At 42.2% G+C, this 19,407-nt stretch overlaps 1 protein-coding gene across 4 annotated transcripts in view; it reads right to left on the reverse strand.

Annotated features, from left to right (window-relative positions):
- The window catches only part of ankrd6b (ankyrin repeat domain 6b), an 80,573-nt gene that overhangs the window by 47,626 nt on the left and 13,540 nt on the right, over positions 1 to 19,407 (reverse strand). For 2 of the 4 annotated variants that reach the window (XM_026194167.2, XM_026194166.2), the window contains exons 2-3: positions 10,859 to 11,209; positions 789 to 887 (exon numbers count right to left, since the gene is read on the reverse strand). In XM_026194167.2, the coding sequence (XP_026049952.1) occupies positions 789 to 887; positions 10,859 to 10,984 (225 nt within the window). In that variant the 5' untranslated portion in view covers positions 10,985 to 11,209. Of the gene's footprint in view, positions 1 to 354; positions 888 to 10,858; positions 11,210 to 19,407 lie in introns of those variants that run through there. The other 2 variants (XM_026194165.2, XM_026194164.2) reach the window with 1 other exon arrangement.

Raw genomic sequence — 19,407 nt, forward strand, 5'->3', positions numbered from 1 at the left:
CAACCACAGATAATGTTGTTTAGCCACAGTTTGTCCAGTGTGGTTCATGTGATGAAATGAAAGTAGTCGAGTCCCAGTAAAAGTTTCCACACTTAAGATCAGCCGTAAATGGAATGCTGGCCATAGAGAAGATTAGCAGTGAGTGACATGACAGTAGTAGTAGTTTGACATCAGAGCACAAAAAGAAAAAAAAGAGTAATGACTTCCATGAGATAAAGAACACGAGGGAGAGGCAAAGAACAGGGTCAATCCACACTAGAACGAAGCTGAGCAGTGGTTGAGTAGTAGCAGTGTTCAGGGAAAGATGGGGGGGTACAGATTTTTGTTGAATCAGTAGGACCAGATTTGGCTAACCTCTTTCAATTTCCCTGATCCTCCATGCTCTTTCTTAGCCTTTCTCCAATGGCTTCTCCCTTCTTCCTCATCGTCCTTTTCCTTCTTTCTCAGTCTGCATCTCTTGCTCCCCCCAGTGTTGGAGGCTGTACTGCAACCTGCTGCAGAGCTCATTGACCACAGAGAGTGAATTTGGCAATACCAGAGATCTGGGTTATCACTGTCTGTGGGGAAGATGGACTTGCATGCTGAAGGAAGACCCATCAGTGGGCAGACCAGAGAGTCCCATTCAAGGCCACTGGGGGCCATCAAACTACAGTTATGTTTGTGTAAAAAGCTGAATTAAAAAAAATTATTGAGAAGCAAAAAGAGAAGCAGCTATTGGTGACGACATGCTTAGGACTGCGGTAAGAGCTGGAACTGGACAGAAGGATGACAGACTTGAATCTACTCACATCGTCTTGGATGTCCAGGTTGCAGCCAGCTTTGAGCAGGACACGAACAACATCAATATGGCCTTTGTAGGCAGCCAAGTGTAAGGGACTTCTGCCATACTATGGACATAAAACAAACAGTAAGACAACATCAGAGTGCACATAAGATTATCACTGGAGAGTCAACTGAAAACCCAATTCTCAGTCCATGCTTTAAAAGTATAGTACACATTTTGCACAGAAAATAAACAGTGCATTACAGTGTGTTTCTCCCCAATATAAGGACCCTCAAATATGAATGTTATTGTATACATTTAGACAGTAGAATCCATATTTTTGCTGTATATATGTATATGTACTGTCAATCTGTGGCACAGTACCAAAACAAAGGAGGTCTGGATCAGCTCACTGTTTAAAAAAGCCATAATCTCTGATCCTATGGGTATTATCCAGTAGGCAGTGTAGAGCTCAGGTGGAGCCAATGGGTGAGGGGACCCGCCCAGAGCTGATTACCTTTCTCCTCCGAGTGTCTACCCCACTGCCTCTGATAAAAGCCACCCCCAAGTAGCCTTGCAGTCCCAGCATTCATGAGCCACACCCGTTAAAGGAAACTCCCCTCTAGATCCCTCGAAGTCCCTAAAAGTCTGTTACTTTTAGGCTAGAGTAGTAAGAGCTGTTTATACTTATGTCCACCACTTTGACTTTTTAAATGTTCAATATTTTATTAAAGCAATTAACAGGAGCAAAGCAGAATCAAATAATAATAACAAAAACAAAACTATTAAAAAATAAAATAAAACAAAACAATAATCAAAGCATTTGAGTTATACTTTTCTATTTAATGCACTCTGACACGATGATTTTTTTTCTAATTTTCGAGAGGAGAGAGGTTGAGAAGAGACAAGTACATCCAGACCTGAAGATGCACTTATCTATGTTTTTGGTGTTGATAATAACAGTCCAATGGGAAACCACAGGAAAATAGAAGTTGTAATCTAGCAGGAAAACAATGGAAATCCTATTGCTGTTTCAGACTTATAATCTAACACAGCAAAAATGAGCAGAGAAAAAGCCAAAAAAAACACAAAATAGGTTTTTAAGTTCAGAGTTTGGACAGCGGTTAATTCCTCTGATGTCTCTGCTGGAATTTCAACTGTAAAATCCTAGATCCAAGAGTTAAAAGTTTGTCTTCTGAACTGCTCCTCTCGCAGAAGATAAAGAGTGTGAGTGAGAGGCCTGTTATTAAAATCCATCCATTCCTCTCCTGCTTATCCTTATCAGGGTCGCAGGAGACTATCCCAGCTACCAAATGGCAAGACAGATGGATAGATTGCCACTCTGTTGCAGGGCTAACACAGAGAGACAGGGAATCAGAGGAAGTCAGAGAACCCAAAGAGAACACACGCAAACTCCACATAGAAAGGCCCCAGCTAGATGATAGAGTCAAACTTCCACCTTCTTGCTGTGAGGTAACAGTGCTATTCGTTATATAGTTTAAACTTAGACCTGATTATATTCTGATCAGTATTAAGCAATTAAGCACGGTTAACTGTCTGCGTAACCACACATAAATTATAGCCCCTTTTCTATTAGTACCTACTCGGCCGGGGCTCAAGCAATCCGAGCAGGTAATAAATGTGACGTGGTCAGATTGCATGCCACTGACTGGCTGGTCAGTGGCTCGTTCAAAAAATCAAAACCACAATTTTTGAAACTGGCAACGAGGGAAATGGCTCCAAAAAACACTGCCATGTTCCCTGGAGTCTGATGAAAAGCCACAGCCCAAGCAGCAGGTATATCGTTAGCTTGATGTCCACCTTTGTCTCATATTAATTACATCACAGGACGTGCAGATGTGTTGCTATGATGACAAGCACACACAGGGTAGTACTGGGTTGTAATGGAAAACTAGTTGAGCTGAGTCGAGTTGTGTTGATCTGTGGCTAATCGATCCGGGTAGGTAATAATGAAAAAAGGGCTTATGATTCTGTTACAACACACTTAATACCATTTCTCTTAGAATCTCAGAATCACGTATAACGATAGGTTGGGACACAGTGCCTCTCCCTTAGAGATAGGGTGATAATTTCAGCCATCTGGGAAGGGCTCAGAGTAGAGCAGCTGCTCCCCCACATCGAAAGGACCCAGTTGAGGTGCTTCCAGCATTTCACAAGGATGCCTCCTGGGCGCCTTCTCAGTGAGGTGTTCCCGGCAAGTCCCACTGGGAAGAGACCCCGGGGCAGACCCACATTGGAGAGATTGCATGCTTGGAAACGCCTTGGTGTTCTCCCAGACAAACTGGAGGAGGTGGCAGGGGAGAGGGCCTTCCAAACATGAATGTTTGCTTCTGTTACTACCAGAGCCATAATTATCTTGGCCTGCCACTACCTCTTAGTTGCCTCCGGAGTCCCACAAGCCAACCTACCCTAATAGGAGTCCTTATTGGCTCATTTCAACTCAGGTGTAAACACACTCCTAAACCACAAGGAAAGTCTTCCCAGAAGCTTTGAAGCTGTTATAGGGAAAAGGGTAGGCCAATATGTGAAAGCAGATGAGTGAATACTTTTGGCAATATCGTGAACATTCTTGCAGACATGACACAGTTATGAATATAGATATAATGAAGGCAATGTGGGATAACACTTTGATGTTAACCTTACCATTTTCCAATAACAGCAAGCTAACACTGATGTTAGTTCAATGACTAATCCTGAAAATTTCAGCATATAGCAGCAGCTTAGTCAAACCATATACTAACGTTCACGGGCAACTGAATAGTGTCTGTAATTGATAAATTTGTTTCCTAGCAGAGGGGAGACGAGTTGCCCCGTTTATTTAGAGTAAGAAATGCATACTTTATTTGGAAAAGCATAGTGTGGACTCAGCTTTCGACCCAAGACATATATAAAGAATGAAGCACAGCCCTAAGGAAGCTGTGTCAGTGGAATCCATCTGGCTCTACAGCAGCTCAGCTGTGATAGTGTTAAACATCTGGATCCCTGCAGCTCAGTGCCAACTTCAACTCATTATGTTTAATTGAAACATGCAAACAGCGTTTTCTTAAATGCAAAAATTATATAAATAATCTCAAGTATAGTCAAATATCAACTACATAATCTAAACAAAGGCATAAAAATGTACCTTCAGTCTGTCTTTTTGGAAGGTTTTCTGAAATTAATAGCAGACATGTTTTGCGCTGAAAACATGTTATGAGCATGTACACATTAATTAATATTAATATTAATAATATTAATTCAGTGTCTAACCTAACAACCCTCAGGTCAGTGGCTCAGAGTTTAATGGTCCATGTATATGTAAAATGTACATGGACCAAGTACACCCCATCCACCCTTTAGACTCACCCCTGTTTGCTGCAGGTATCACTTCCATATACAATAGAATAGCTGCCGTCAGCCTTCAGTAAGCTGTATAATTTAACAAGTCTAGTATCAGACTAAGTTAACAGGTCATCTGCATCTGTTTTAATACAACTTCTGAAGGCTTACTGCAGATTATTGAATAATCACCCCATTAGAGCACTTTGCTCTCGGACTGCGGGCTTACATGTGGTTCCTAGAGTATGAGCAGAATGAGAGACAGCGAGCCTTCAGTTTTCAGGCCCCTCTTCTGTTAAACCAGCTTCAAATTTGGATTCATCAGACAAAATAAACAGGAGAAGCTACAGAGTTTGCTTTTCTTCTCGTTGGAGTTTTTTGATCAGGTGTTTTGATGAAAGACTCCCGATAGCTTGTTCCCAGTAAAGGTTTTATTGGTGATTACAGGAATAAGTGCTGCTGTATTGGATGCTAGAAACACGTTTTCATTCACTCAACTTGAGCTAATCATCTTGGTAACAGCTCTGCCTCTTTACTCTTCGCAGTATGTAAACAGACTCCAGCTCCATGTTACACTATGCCAACGTCATCAGCACTGCTGCTGTTGTGCTATCAGTGTTTTTGTTTTGTGTTTGGTTATGTGGGCTTAACATTGTCAGACTTTTTATTCACTTGCTGCTCCTAAATATTTATATTGAAGGTCTGTTTTTAGGTGCAAATGTAGGTGAAATGTTCATGATTGTTAAACAAATCGATGCACTACAGAGCCATGTGTTAAACTATGCATCAAAGCAAAACATTTGTGTCCAATTTTTTTTAAATCAAAATATTCTAATTACTTGATGAATCGTTATAGTCCTACCCAAGACAGAACCACCATGAGCACTTGCTGCTTTGTATTTTCTCAGTCTCAAAGGAATACCGTGATCTACATGGAACCAAGATGGCGCCGCGTATGGTCGCCCTGGTGCTTCAGTGCGTTACTTTTGTTTTGTTTTTGTGCATTTCTTCTGTGTCTGGGCACTCCTCTGGATACTCGTACACCAGAGAAGAGCTCCTTAACTACAGGACTACAACGCCTGTGGATTTATTTCCAATATTTGTCGCATCTGCGGCAGATTTACTGCTGACTCTGACCAGGAAAGCGAGACGCCGAAAGAGAGGGAAGCGAGCCGGCGCACTCGTGCGTTTGAGGAGACGCGGACTGCGAACTGCTCTTCCTGGGATCTTCCTTTCTAATGTACGCTCACTCGGGAATAAGATTGACTGGCCCTGATGAGAAGCATGAACAGAGACTTTGCCTCCTCCTGTGTCTTATGTTTTACGGAGTCGTGGCTCAGTGAGAACATCCCAGACTGCGCGCTCAAGCTGGAGGGCTTCCATCTGCTGCGCGCGGACCGGCAGGCCGCTCTCTCCGGTAAGTCCAAAGGTGGAGGTCTCTGCTTCTACATCAATAGTGGCTGGTGCACAGATGTAACAGTGATTGCTCAGCACTGCTCTTCCTCTCTGGAATATCTTTTTATCCACTGCAAACCGTTTTATTCTCCGCGGGAGTTTGCTTCATTCATCCTGGCCGCTGTTTACATCCCGCCAGACGCAGATGCGCAGGCAGCTCAGTGCGCACTCGCGGAGCAGATACTGCACATGGAGCGGACATTCCCGGACTCTCTCATCATTGCTCTTGGGGACTTTAACAAAGCCAATCTGAGCCATGAGCTTCCCAAATACAAGCAGTATATTAAATGCCCGACCAGAGAGGAGAGGACATTAGACCACTGTTACAGCACGATCAGCGGGGCCTATCGCGCGGTGCCCCGCGCTTCACTCGGACTTTCTGACCACGTTATGATCCACCTAATCCCCGCGTACAGACAGAGGCTGAAGCTCTCCAAACCTGTCGTGAGGACTAAAAAACTGTGGAGCAACGAGGCTGTGGAGGAGCTTCGCACGTGTTTGGAGTCTACAGACTGGGACACAATGAAGGCTGCTTCTAACAGCTTGGACGAGTTTACGGACACTGTCACCTCCTATATCCACTTCTGTGAGGACAGCATTGTGCCATCACGCACCAGGGTGAGTTATAACAATGACAAACCCTGGTTTACTCCTAAACTCAAAAAGCTGTGGCTGGAAAAGAGAAAGGCGTTCAGAAGCGGAGACAGGGACTGCTACAGAGAGGCCAAGTACAAGTTCACTAAAGAAGTGGACATTGCTAAACATCAGCACTCTGAGAAGATGCAGCAGCAGATCTCAGAGAATGACTCGGCCTCTGTGTGGAAAGGTTTTAGGAATATCACAAACTACAAGCCTAAAACCCCCCACTCCACTGATGACTTGCTCTTAGCCAACACCCTTAACGACTTCTACTGCCGTTTTGACGAGCCATCAGGCAGCCTTCACACCTCCAACGGCCCCAACAATAGAGGCACTTTGGACACTAATTCCCCCACCTCTCCCCCCTCCATAGAGCCATCACCACCTTCAAACTGTTCACCTACAACACCCCCCTCCTCACCCCACACAAAAGAGGATTTCACACCACTTCCTCCCACCACAACTCTTCATATTCATGAAGCAGATGTGAGGAAGCAGTTTAAGAACCTGAATGCTCGGAAAGCTCCCGGCCCAGACGGCGTGTCTCCTGCCACCCTCAGACACTGTGCAAACGAGCTGGCCCCAGTGTTTTCTGGCATTTTCAACTCCTCACTGCAGGCATGTCATGTGCCTGCCTGCTTCAAGTCCTCCACCATAATCCCTGTCCCCAAGAAACCTAGGATCACTGGACTAAATGACTACAGACCCGTGGCTCTGACATCTGTGGTCATGAAGTCTTTTGAGCGCCTAGTTCTCTCCCATCTCAGGACCCTCACGGCCCCCCTCCTGGACCCCCTGCAGTTTGCATATAGAGCCAACAGGTCTGTAGACGACGCCATCAACATGGCCCTACACTTCATCCTGCAGCATCTGGACTCCCCAGGAACCTACGCCAGGATCCTGTTTGTGGACTTCAGCTCTGCCTTCAACACCATCCTTCCAGACCATCTCCGAGACAAGCTTTCCCAGATGAATGTGCCTGATCCCATCTGCCGGTGGATCACTGACTTCCTGACGGACAGGAAGCAGCATGTGAGGCTGGGAAAGAATGTCTCGGACTCCCGGACCATCAGCACCGGCTCCCCTCAGGGCTGTGTTCTTTCTCCTCTGCTCTTCTCCCTGTACACCAACTGCTGCACCTCCACCCACCAGTCTGTCAAGCTAATCAAGTTTGCAGATGACACCACCGTTATTGGGCTCATCTCTGACGGGGATGAGTCTGCCTACAGGAGGGAGGTTGAACGTCTGGTGTCCTGGTGCAGCCACAACAACCTGGTGCTGAATGCCCAGAAGACAGTGGAGATTATTGTGGACTTCAGGAAGCACACAGCTCCACTCCCCCCCATCATCCTGACTGACACCCCCATCACCTCTGTGGACTCATTCCGCTTCCTGGGTACCACCATCACTCAGGACCTGAAGTGGGAGCCCACCATCACCTCCGTCATCAAGAAAGCCCAGCAGAGGATGTACTTCCTGAGGCAGCTGAAGAAATTCAACCTGCCAACACGGACGATGATGCAGTTCTACACTGCAATCATCGAGTCCATCCTCACCTCCTCCATCACCGTGTGGTACGCTGGAGCCACTATCAGGGACAAACAGAGACTGCAGCGTGTTGTGCGCTCTGCTGAGAAGGTGATTGGCTGCAGACTCCCATCTTTGCAGGACCTGTACACCTCCAGGACATTGCGGCGTGCAGCTCGGATCTCAGCTGACCCTTCTCACCCTGGACACAGTCTGTTTGACCTGCACCCCTCAGGCAGGAGGCTCCGGTCCATTCGCACCAGAACCTCTCGCCATAAGAACAGTTTCTTCCCCTCTGCTGTTGGACACATGAACAATAACCATATGACTGTTCCCACCACTAACACATGACCCTACGCTGTGTCACTGCATCATTCCATGTTTGGCACTGATCACCACCTGCACTCATGTATATATCTTTCTACGTAGCACTCTTAATTCCTATTCTCATGTATATATCTCATGTATAGCTCATGCACATATCTTTCTACGTAGCACTTTTAATTCTTATCCCTACTTTTATTTTTTCATGTCTATTTAAGTGCTATTTATGACACTATTTAAGTGCTATTTATGACACTATGTTTGCACTGAAGCACCGCAGCAATTTCCTAATGTTGTAAACCTGCTCAACATTTGGCAATAAACCCCTTTCTGATTCTGATACATCTGGTGTTCAGTAAGGACAAAGTTCTGTCTCTGCCGCCACACTGCCCATTTGACTGTGCCATCAACCTTCTACCAGGAGTCACACTACCCACCAGTAGTTTATACAACCTCTCTCAGCCAGAAAGAGAGGCCATGGAAAAATACACGGAAATGCTTAGCAGCAAGAATCATCCAGCCATCTTCTGCTCTGGTTACTGTTAGGGTTTTTTTTATTGCCAAACCAAAAAACATGACACCGATGCCTTTTTCCTCTTGTACCTACTTGGCTCAACTTCGCCTGACTCAACTTGATTTGACTGGGTTTTTAGGGTTTTCCATTAAGGGGTACCACTTGGTACCAGGTACTTTTTTAGCACCTGTTCTGATAGGTTCCAAGTGAATTGAGTCCATCCAAAAATGTGACGTCAACAGACTCCATGCCATAAATTGCCCAGTCAATCGCGTTACTCGATGATTCGTGAGTGTGATTCCTATATAGAAATCAAAAACCAACATTTTTGAAACCCAAAAGTGAAGGAAATGGCTGCACAAAATCCAAGATCGTGGTCCCCAAGTCTAACAACAAGCCATAGACTTAGCAGAAGGTATACCATCTCAGCTTGAGTCGAGTCAAGCCGAGTAGGTACTAGTGTAAAATAAGCTTAAGACCTTGTATAGATTAACATGGAGTTAATCAGAGCAGATCACCATTAAAAATAAATACCCACTCCCTCTCATCAGCTCAGCATTCAAACCATTACACAGAGCCAACATTTTCATAAAACTGGACTTGCCTACCACCTGCTTAGACTCACAGAATGATGGGTGGAAAACTGTTTTTAACACTCCCCTAGGACAGTTTGGGTATTTACTGATGTCTTTTGGTTTGACTAACATGGCTCTTAAAAACCATGTGTTAAGTTATTTCTTGGACATGTTTGCTTTCATATATCTTGACAATATTTAGGTCTTGTTCAAATCTCTCAGTAAACACTGCTGTCATATAAACCAAGTCCCCCAAAGGCTGTACATGAAAACTGAAAAGTGAGAATTTCATGTGTAACATTTTTGGAATATCTGTTGATGCAGGTGAAGACAGACCTGGAGAAGACCAAGGCTATGGATGAGTGGCCACTACCAACCACCCTCCATAACTTCACTCAGACAGATACTGCACTCACCAAACTCATCTCTCCCAAAGTTCCCATCTCTCAGTCCACAGAAATCGACATTGCCTTCCGTAAATTTAAGGAGCGTTTCACACCAGCACCCATCCTGGTCTAACCCAACCCCAAACTTTAGTTCAAACTTTAGTTGTGGAGTTAAATGCCTCTAGACTCCGATGTCAGTCCAGTCCTGTTCCAATATTCAGGACAAGAAAGTAAGCTTTGCCCCTATAGTTACTTTTCCCGGCTTCTAACACCTGTTCCATGTAATTATGATATTGGAAAATGCAACCTGCTGAAAGTCAGGCTAACCTTTGTGGAAGGGGGTAACTGGAAGGCCTTAATGTTAGGACTTCACACTGGGAAATAACCATCTTATCCAGCAGGTGTTGCAGGTTTTGATTAGATTTTGTCACTTGCTTACCTCCTTATGTAGAGATATTACTGGTCTCCATAGTTTGTTTTTTTGTTTGTTTGTTTTTTGCCTGTCCCGTTTGGTTCTTTTGCCATCAGAATTATTGTCTAAAGGCAAAGAAAGATGCCCAACGGATTTACTTTACCAAATGGACCATCCCGGCCTTGCCGTATTGGTCTATTTGATTTCACCTTTGATTCAAATCAAATGGTCTCCATAGTTAATAGGTCCACTATTATTCTGTCTTCCTGGAGTTTAAACTTATCTTGGATAGCGTATGGTCACAACTCACTAATGTTATCTGGTACAGAACTCTTCCCATTTGAGATATCCTTAGCTTACCAGCATTCATTAGTCCCAGCTCAGGAAAAGGATTTGGTCACACCATCTGTGCAGCAGCCCCTGCACAGATGCAGATGGATTTGAAAATATAACTGAATAGCACAGGACAATGAGCCCAAACACACCTCCAGGCTGTGCAAGGGCTATTTGACCAAGAAGGAGAGTGATTGAGTGCTGCACCATGGCCTCTACAGTCTCCAGACCTAAAACCAATCAAGACGGTTTGGGATTATACGGACTGCAGAGTGAAGGCAAAAGGGCCAACAAGTGCTCAGCGTCTCTGGGAACTCCTTCAAGACTGTTGGAAAACCATTTCAGGTGACGACCTCATGAAGCTCATCGAGAGAATGCCAAGAGTGTGCAAAGTAGTAATCAAAGCAAGGGGTTGCTATTTTGAAGAATCCAAAATATAAAACATGTTTTGAGTTATGTCACACTTTTTTGTTTACTACATAATTCCATATGTGTTCATTCGTGGTCTTGATGCCTTCAGTGAGAATCTACAATGTAAATAGTCCTGTGTCCAAACTTTTGACTGGTAGTGTACATAATTGTATCACTTACCTTGGTAACGGCTACTTTTGCGCCTTTGTTGATAAGCTGGACCACACTGTCAACTTGTCCTTTGTGTGAAGCTACGAGGAGGCGCTCGGAGAGTGCGAGGACCTCCGCTGCATCCCGCTGGTTCATGAAGCAGGGTGCTGTCTCCAGTTGTGGTTGCTGCTGTCTCCAAAAAGCAGCTGTAGAAATGGGCTATGACATGCTCTAACTCATAGTGAGCGCCAGTGCAGACAGAAGTCCCAAAGAAGAGCCCAAGAGGATGCCGTTTATTCTTCTGTTCTTTTGTTTTGTTCTACAACCTCTTCACACTACCAGGGTTCCTCCTCTTCATCCTGACAGCTGTTTGGAAGAGAACTGGAAACAAGCCATAGCAGGTTATCAACCAGGAAAACCAGACAGTGACACCACTATTCTTCAGGTTTCTTGGCCTATGTACATTTCTGGTAGAATCAAGTGAGTTGAACAGAAATAATCTAGTGAGAGCGTAAAACCCCAAAACAGGGGTCAAATTTGATAATTTAATGACTGGTTTGCTGAGAAGCAAGCCCTTAATACACACTGAAACTAGCTCAAACAGCTGTAAACTAAATGAATATTTAAGTTTTCAAACATTACTTAAATTAACTTTCTTTACATATGTCACTGGAAAGAAAGTCACACAATAAATCTGATTTAAAAAAATTAAATAGGGCTGCACTGATCCATACAGTATTTTACATAAAAAGAAGGTAAAAGATATAGAAACACAAAAGAGCTGTAGAGATTAAACAATAAAAAAGGACATAAAAAGTAGCTAAAAAACACAGTCAACACCTTACACTGGGTCAAAGTCAGGGAGTAAAACTGTGTTTTTAAACGTCATTTCGAAACAGCCTGCCCGATGTACAATGGTAAATAATTCCATAATTTTGGGGCTGCAACTGCAAAAGTTCTGTCACCTCTGAGTTTGTGTTGCATTTTTGTACCAAGCAAAAGGATCTGGTCTGCTGACCTGAGAGCAAGAGACAGGACATGTGGGCGCAGCGGTTCAGACAGATAAAATGGGGCACAACCATTAGAGAGACTTAAAGACAAATAAAACAATTTTAAAATGGACTGGTAAAACACTTGAAGCTAAAATCTGAGTGATGTGCTCCCGCTTGCTTGCACTAGATAAAAAAAAATCGAGCAGCAGCATTTTGCACAAGCTGAAGGTGAGCAATGGAGGCTTGGTGGATTCCTATAAAAACAATCCAATACCAATACCTTGGCTTGGTATTACAAATACCAAGTACAGATTTAATATCAATGTTAAATAAATAAGCTACAGTCCTTACTGTAAGGAAGAGTTTGGAAATAATTTTATGTGTAAGCCAAGACCAGTCTCAACTTAAGCAGCTGCAAATCTCTGTAAAATCAAATATAACAAATACATTAAATAACATAAATTTACTGCTCTTTACTAGTAAAATAAATGGCAACATGCCAGACATAAATTAAACGAAAGTCATTTGAGTAATTATGCTGCTGTCATTTAAAGTCATACTACTTACTCTCCTTGTTCCTCCTTGCACACGTGTTTGAAGGTGATAAGAGAAAACTCAAGCGAAATAACAACTGAGTTGATGACAAAATGTTATGTTACTGCAAGCAGATGTTTCACTAAACCAACATCCCTCTAGCTTCTACATTATTCAATGTTTCTGACCAAACATGATAAGAGAGAAAGTAAATGAACAAGGGAGAGAGTTATGCCAATGAGATGTTATTTGATGATTTTAGTCATGTCAGTCATGTCATAAACAACGTACAAATACAAGTGTTTTAGTAAATGCCTCCAAATTGAAACTTTACTGTTAACTGTCTCTAAGCCAAATTTGTCCTACTAATGGCTGGTGCTGGTGGTGAAGTAAATATAAAAACAACACAGAATTGAATTGTTTGGAATATGAATTGGGTCAGAAACCTAAAATTCCTAATCCTATGCTATAGGCTTTTGCCCTTGCATAAACTCTGTCCTCTGGTAGAAAATTATATCATATCATCTGTGAGGTGTTTATCGGCGCTTAAGTCAGAGCTGCAACGAGCATAATTCACAAGGTCTAACAAGCAAACCACAAATTAACAGCCGGCCAATTCAATTCAATTTTATTTACACAGCGCCAAATCACAGCAACAGTTGTCTCAAGGCACTTTATATTGTGAAGCAGACCCTACAATAATACATACAGAGAAAAACCCAACAATCATATGACCCTCTATGAGCAAGCACTTTGGGTCGAAAGGGGAAAGGGCGAAAAAAGGGGGAGAAAACACCAACATTTTGTATCACACGTCTCATGTCTTTCTGTGTCTAATTTAAAAATCTGATCTTCCAAACTTTTTTTCTTTCTGTCATACACAACAAACAGATTGCTACAACATTTCAATGTTTGTTACATGTAGTTATTTACTTCTTTGCAAGCCAACTCTGCTCAGGTCAGCTGATTGTTGTATTTGCTTAAATAGCAACAGAGACGTTGCCTTCTGGTGGACAAACAATGCAATGTTAACAGTCATAACTTGTTTGAAGGTTTTCTTTTGTCACTTATTGGCCTCTTAAAGTTAAGCTGTCCATGCAATCATAAGAGAACAGCAAACCCTGGAAGCCAGAACGTTTTTCTGTGCTACAGGTGGCACAAGAAATGACATGTTGGAGATGACAACAAATATAAAAAAAAATCTTTGTAACCTTAACCTCAACAACAGAGAAATGTATCACTACACAAAGAAACATGATCAGTAAAATTATTGCACTTTGTGATGATTTCTTTTTACATGGACATCATAAAAGCAATATACAAGCTTGTAACCTACGTTTTAGACAGGAAGTGAGAGAGAGTAAAACAGCATTTCCACTCAGCACTGATTGTACAGCTCTATTCCACAGAGGAAGAGGCATGGTCCATCTGATTCCTGAAGTCTATCTATGATGACAGTCCTATTTTATTTCTTTTTTCCATTACAGGAAACAGCAGAGAATGAGATAACATGGCACAGAAGAGATCAACAGGACCGATGCACCACAGGCCTGCATGGCTAAATCCAGAGAAGAGAGACACTAACTTTTTAGCCTAACTCACACATAAAATATGGCGGTACATAGCTTTCTTTTGCCAGTTCATTCCACCTGACATCATTAGTTTTAATATCACTAAACCTTTGCACAACTGGGCACCTATAAGTTATTTAATGTGTATGATATCTTTTTAACATGCATGTTTGTGTGTATAATTGGGTCATTCGCTGTCCCTCAGGCTATGGCATGTCGATACAGTGGGAGAAATCATTTTTTGATCCCCTACTGTACTTGTAAGTTTGCTCATTTACAAAGAAATTGCTAAAATCTCTCATATTTATGGTAGTTTCCAATAATTGAGAGATGGAGTAACAACCAAAAATCCAGAAAAACACATTCAATTAAAGTTACAAATTGATGTAGATGTCCATGAGGGAAATAAATATTTGATCCTCAAGTAAAACATTGTGGCGCAACGGTAAGATTTTTCTTGTTCTTAGTCACCAGATTTGCACACAGCCAAGGAGAGATTTTGGCCTACTCCTCTTTACAGAGACACTAAATCCTTTATGTTTCTTGTATGCTGCTTTGGAACTCAAAGGTTAAATTCCCTCAACAGATTTTCTATATGATGGAGTTCTGATCTACCTAATGAATAAACTCTATCCTAATTGAAGACAGGAAAGAAAAGTCTGCAAAAACAATGACTGTGTCAATCGACTTCCTTACCAACAAACCACAGTACATTAAGGACTATGTCTGTGAGGTGGTGGTATGCAGCACGGGGCCCCCTCAGGGAACATTGCTCCCTCTCTTTCTCTTTACCCTCTATATTTTGTACTTCAAATACAATACGAAATCCAATAAAGTGAACTGGTCACATAACACTCATACTCTGGAAAAGAAGGGGCAAAGTTGGCCCTATCGGCTGGACAAGCTGAGGTCGTTTGGGGCGTGCAGAACATTGCAAAGGACCTTTTACAGCACTGTGATGACTATCAGTTAGATGTCTGCTGGGGAGGTGGTCAGTAAGAGGGACAGAAAATGGCTTAATTATCTGTAGGCATCTGCCTGATTCTGCTCAAAATGCGTCTGTTGTTTTTTCTAGATGTAGATGGGAGTGAGTAGGAATTTTGACATGACCATGAGATGCTTCTCTTTAACATAGCAGGACTTATACCCAAAATCTCCATCTAGTCAGTAATACTGATAACCCATAATCCAGTGGTCCCCAACCCCCCTGGCCACGTACTGGTACCGGTCCGTGAGTCGTTTGGTACCAGGCTGTGAGAGTTGAGGCTTAGGTGTGAAATTTATGGTTTTCAGGGTTTTTATTGCTAACTTGGTTTCCCTGGGTCTTTTCCCGTGGTGTAGTTGTGTGTCTTATTTTGAAAGAAATATTTATGTGTTACCACAGCAACCAGAGAGCATTAAGGGGCAAAGAGGAGGATGTTACTTTCAGTTTAGTTGGCACATTTCAGGAGGACGCTACTAATAAAGTTACACAATTACACAGTGAATTTGCGTTTGTTATTATATTTACAAAATACCACAGTTTTTGTCTTGGTCATATCATTTTATTCTGTTGTATTTATCCGCAACACCTTAAAGGCTGGTCCGTGAAAATATTGTTTGACATTAAACCGGACCATGGCGCAAAAACGTTTGGGGACCGCTGCCATAAGCAACATAGATTTGTAGAAACCATGCAGTCTGTTATAAGACTTGGAGGTTTGAAAGTTTCCTTGAAACTTCCCCAAAAAATTAAAATAAGATCACACAAACGGTGGAATGGCAAAGAAAGCTCACAGGCCTATGTCACTACTCTCGGAGGCTGATTGACAGAGGCTGAAAAGAGTGCCAATGCACCATAGTAACATTTGAATGGCTCCCTGCTGCCAGGTGAAACTGAATTAAAAAAGGGGGGAATTCTCTCCCAGACCACATTCCTGTTGATTCTGCTGAAGAGTCTGTTCAGCCAGAGACCCATGCACACAAAGAAGCCTTGGCAGTCACAGTGAGGCTCTTCGCTCACAGCTAGACAACAAAGCTTTTGTGCAAACTTGTAGGAACTCAAAACTGAGTACAAAAAACAAGAAATGCCAAGCCCTCACTTTTCACAGGGGTCAGGGGAGGAAAACCTGCAACCTGCTCACTCCAGAAAAAAACATCCTTCTCATGCACAATCCATGCAAGCTGAATTTCTTAAGTTGAAAAGGGAAAATTATTAAAAGAGATGTAATGCCTGTATTATGAATAAATGTTTGTATGTTATTTCTGTTTTACAATTGTTAATACTGTTTATTGATTACATTACTAATGGGGTATGAAAAGTTGCTTAATCAAGCAAAAAGGTTCTTAAAGGCGGCAATGATGAAGTAAACTGCGACATGTGAGTGAGATGGATGTCAGGAACCCAAAATGAGATGATTAAAAGAATAGCAGTAGTGATAGCTGGAGGCCTCGGGGAAGGGACTGCACAGGGTCATCTAGTGTGTGTCACTACGGGTTAATGCCACATAAGGCCCATTATTTATGTTTTGATTATTTAATTTAAATGTAATAAATAAGTACACAATATTACAATAATTTACTGTGTTCTGGAGTTCTCTGTGTATTTTATGTTTCCTAGTTTAGTTTGGGTTTCTTCAGTATTTCTCGTCTAAGTTGTTATTTGGTCCTGTTCACGTCTTTGTCTTGTCTCTGTGTCCTTCCCTCAGCATTCACCCAGTTAGGTCAGTATTGTCTTCGTGTTTGTCTAGTTCCCTGTTTGCCCAGTCATGTCTCTGGATGTGTGTGTGTCTGGTTTCTCTCGTCCCTCGCTCTCTCTCTCCTTCCTCTGTTCCCTGGGTTCCATCAGTCTGTGTGTCAATGTGTGTGTTCCCTGTACTTCCTGTTTTTCTTCGATAGCCTCCTGTCTGGTGTGCGTCATGTTCAGTTTTGCTTTCACCTGTCGCACTCTCAACTTAGAAAATTACAAAAAGAGATTACAGCCTGCACATTTAGCTTATTAAATAGAAATAGCACTTTGAGACTCTCTGACTCTGAAGGTGAAAACATCAAAAACTCTAGCTGTATTACCTTTGTGCAATGAGGCGGATCATGAACATACAAAAATGAACTTGTGCTCTGAGCCACAACACTGCCCGCTGAACATTCGCCATTATAGTATTTAGGTCATGTGTTATGCTTCTGTGAGTGCTCATATCTGTAAAGTACATCTGTGGAGTCCCATGGTGCTCTGCATGAGCTTTCAATACACAGATACTATATAGCCTGGATTACCAATAGGCGGACCGCGATCATGACACAGACGCCATTCTTTATACCAGACCTTTTACTAGATTTTGACAGACCATTTCTATTTTTCCTATCCTGCACAACATTTCTCATATGCAATAGGGTTATTTTAATCTATGCAGCCTTTTTCTTTGTCTTGTGGTTGTCAATGTTTGTACACAAGAAGCACACATACCAGTCACATACATTAAACTAAACAAGAGTTTTTTAAGGTAAAGAAATGAGATATTCTTTATAGCAAAGTCAGTCACCTGATCCCAAATAACCAAATCAATACAAAACAGAATACAAAGAAAGCCACAAAAAGCAGCAACTGAAGGTGGCAGCAGTAAACGCCTAGCAGGTTATCTCAAGAAAAGAAATACAGCATTTCGTGATATTCATTTGAGCTCTAGACTAAGGCAGTCATTGAGGCCAAAGGATTTTCATCAAAGTATGAAAAACAAAATATCCTTTCTTTTTGTAATATACCTAATATACACTGCCTTCATACGCATATAGGGCTGCTCGATATAACGATATATATCGGATGACGATATAAAAACGTCTATCGTTTCATTTTACGCTATCATTTGTTTCGTGGTGTTGCAAAAAAGTGTTTACGGCAATATTTTTTCATCGTTTTGATGGTCACTGTAGTGGCTATATTAATTTCTTAAAGTTCTCTCTTTAACCACACTACAGACGGACAAGCGCCTATTTTTATGTGTTGTCGTTAGCAACAACGACGGTAACACCATCGCATGTCCGCTTGTTTATGTTCCACATAAACCTTTCACAATAAAGCTCAAGATCCTATTGAGACTTTTCAAAATAAACTGAATCACGTGAAAGAGAAGATTATTTACGGATGAGAAGTAAAAAAAAAAAAAGACGCCAGGTGCTAAAAAATAAACCTTAGACTCAAACGTTAGAACAGGCTTTTCCCAGCAGCACGCCGTGTAATAAATACTCACAAAGAAAACGGCGGCCGTTACAACTTATGTCTAAAAATGTATCGTTTCATGCATCGGTTAAAACACTCGACTCCAGGTACATGACGCCCAGCTGGAAACACTTCCCGCAAGTCGAGCTGCCCAAGATTGACAGAATTTACAGAAAATGTTACATTTTTGTGATTTATATCGTTATCGGGACGATAGAATTCTTATATCGGGATATGAGATTTTCGTCATATCCCTATACGCAGTGTTGGGAAGGTTACTTTTAAAATGTATTCCATTACAGATTACAGAATACATGCCCCAAAATGTATTCTGTAACGTATTCCGTTACGTTACTCAATGGGAGTAACGTATTCTGAATACTTTGGATTACTTAATATATTATCATGCTGTTTACAACTACATGAATGTGATTTATTACTATTACTGAAGGTTCGCGGCTCTGAACCATAGTAAAGGGACCTCTGGCTAATACGTCGGGTTCCGTGTCGGGCTTGTAGCCGAAAACTACCTTTACTTTGTTGTCTGGGTCAAGTTTGCTAGCGAGAGACAGAGAGAGGCGTTGAAAGGCTGCTCCAACGGAACTTATTGTTTCGGAGGAAAACACGAACACTGTGTACAGTCGAGTCTTAATAGCTTACTTACAGCTGGGCTCGTCAGGCACTCTTTTTGGCTGCAGTGGTTATTATTATATTTACATGCTTCCAGCTCCCGTTTTTGCTCGGTGACAGCTCGTACTTTTCCTTTTTCTCCCTCCCTCGCTCACAGACACATTACGGGTACGGCAGTCCATTCTCCCTGCAGCACGGACTACACTGCCCATCAGGCTACATTCTTTAGAGCTATGCCTGTAGCATTCTGCCTATTAGCTTACCACACCAACAACAACAAAAAGGCGCTCTTTCACCCAGGAAACACAGAGAGAGAGCGTCACCCTGTAACCATGGCAACCGTAACGCTGCCACCTGGAACAACAGAACAGAGATGCCAAACAAACCCAAACAATCCTGACCCGCCACAATATGAAACAGGAAAGTACCGCCGAGTAATCCATTTATTTCAACAAAGTAACTGTATTCTAAATACCACCTTTTTAAACGGTAACTCTAACGGAATACAGTTACTCATATTTTGTATTTTAAATACAATACAATATTTAAATATGGTACATGTATTCCGTTACTCCCCAACACTGCCTATACGCATATGAATTTGAGTGGCACCCCATTCATATGCTGTTGACCCACACTTTGTAGCTTTAACAATTTTAA

Source organism: Astatotilapia calliptera, chromosome 15 (assembly GCF_964374335.1).
Source record: "Astatotilapia calliptera chromosome 15, fAstCal68.1, whole genome shotgun sequence".
NCBI classification, from domain to species: Eukaryota; Metazoa; Chordata; class Actinopteri; order Cichliformes; family Cichlidae; genus Astatotilapia; species Astatotilapia calliptera.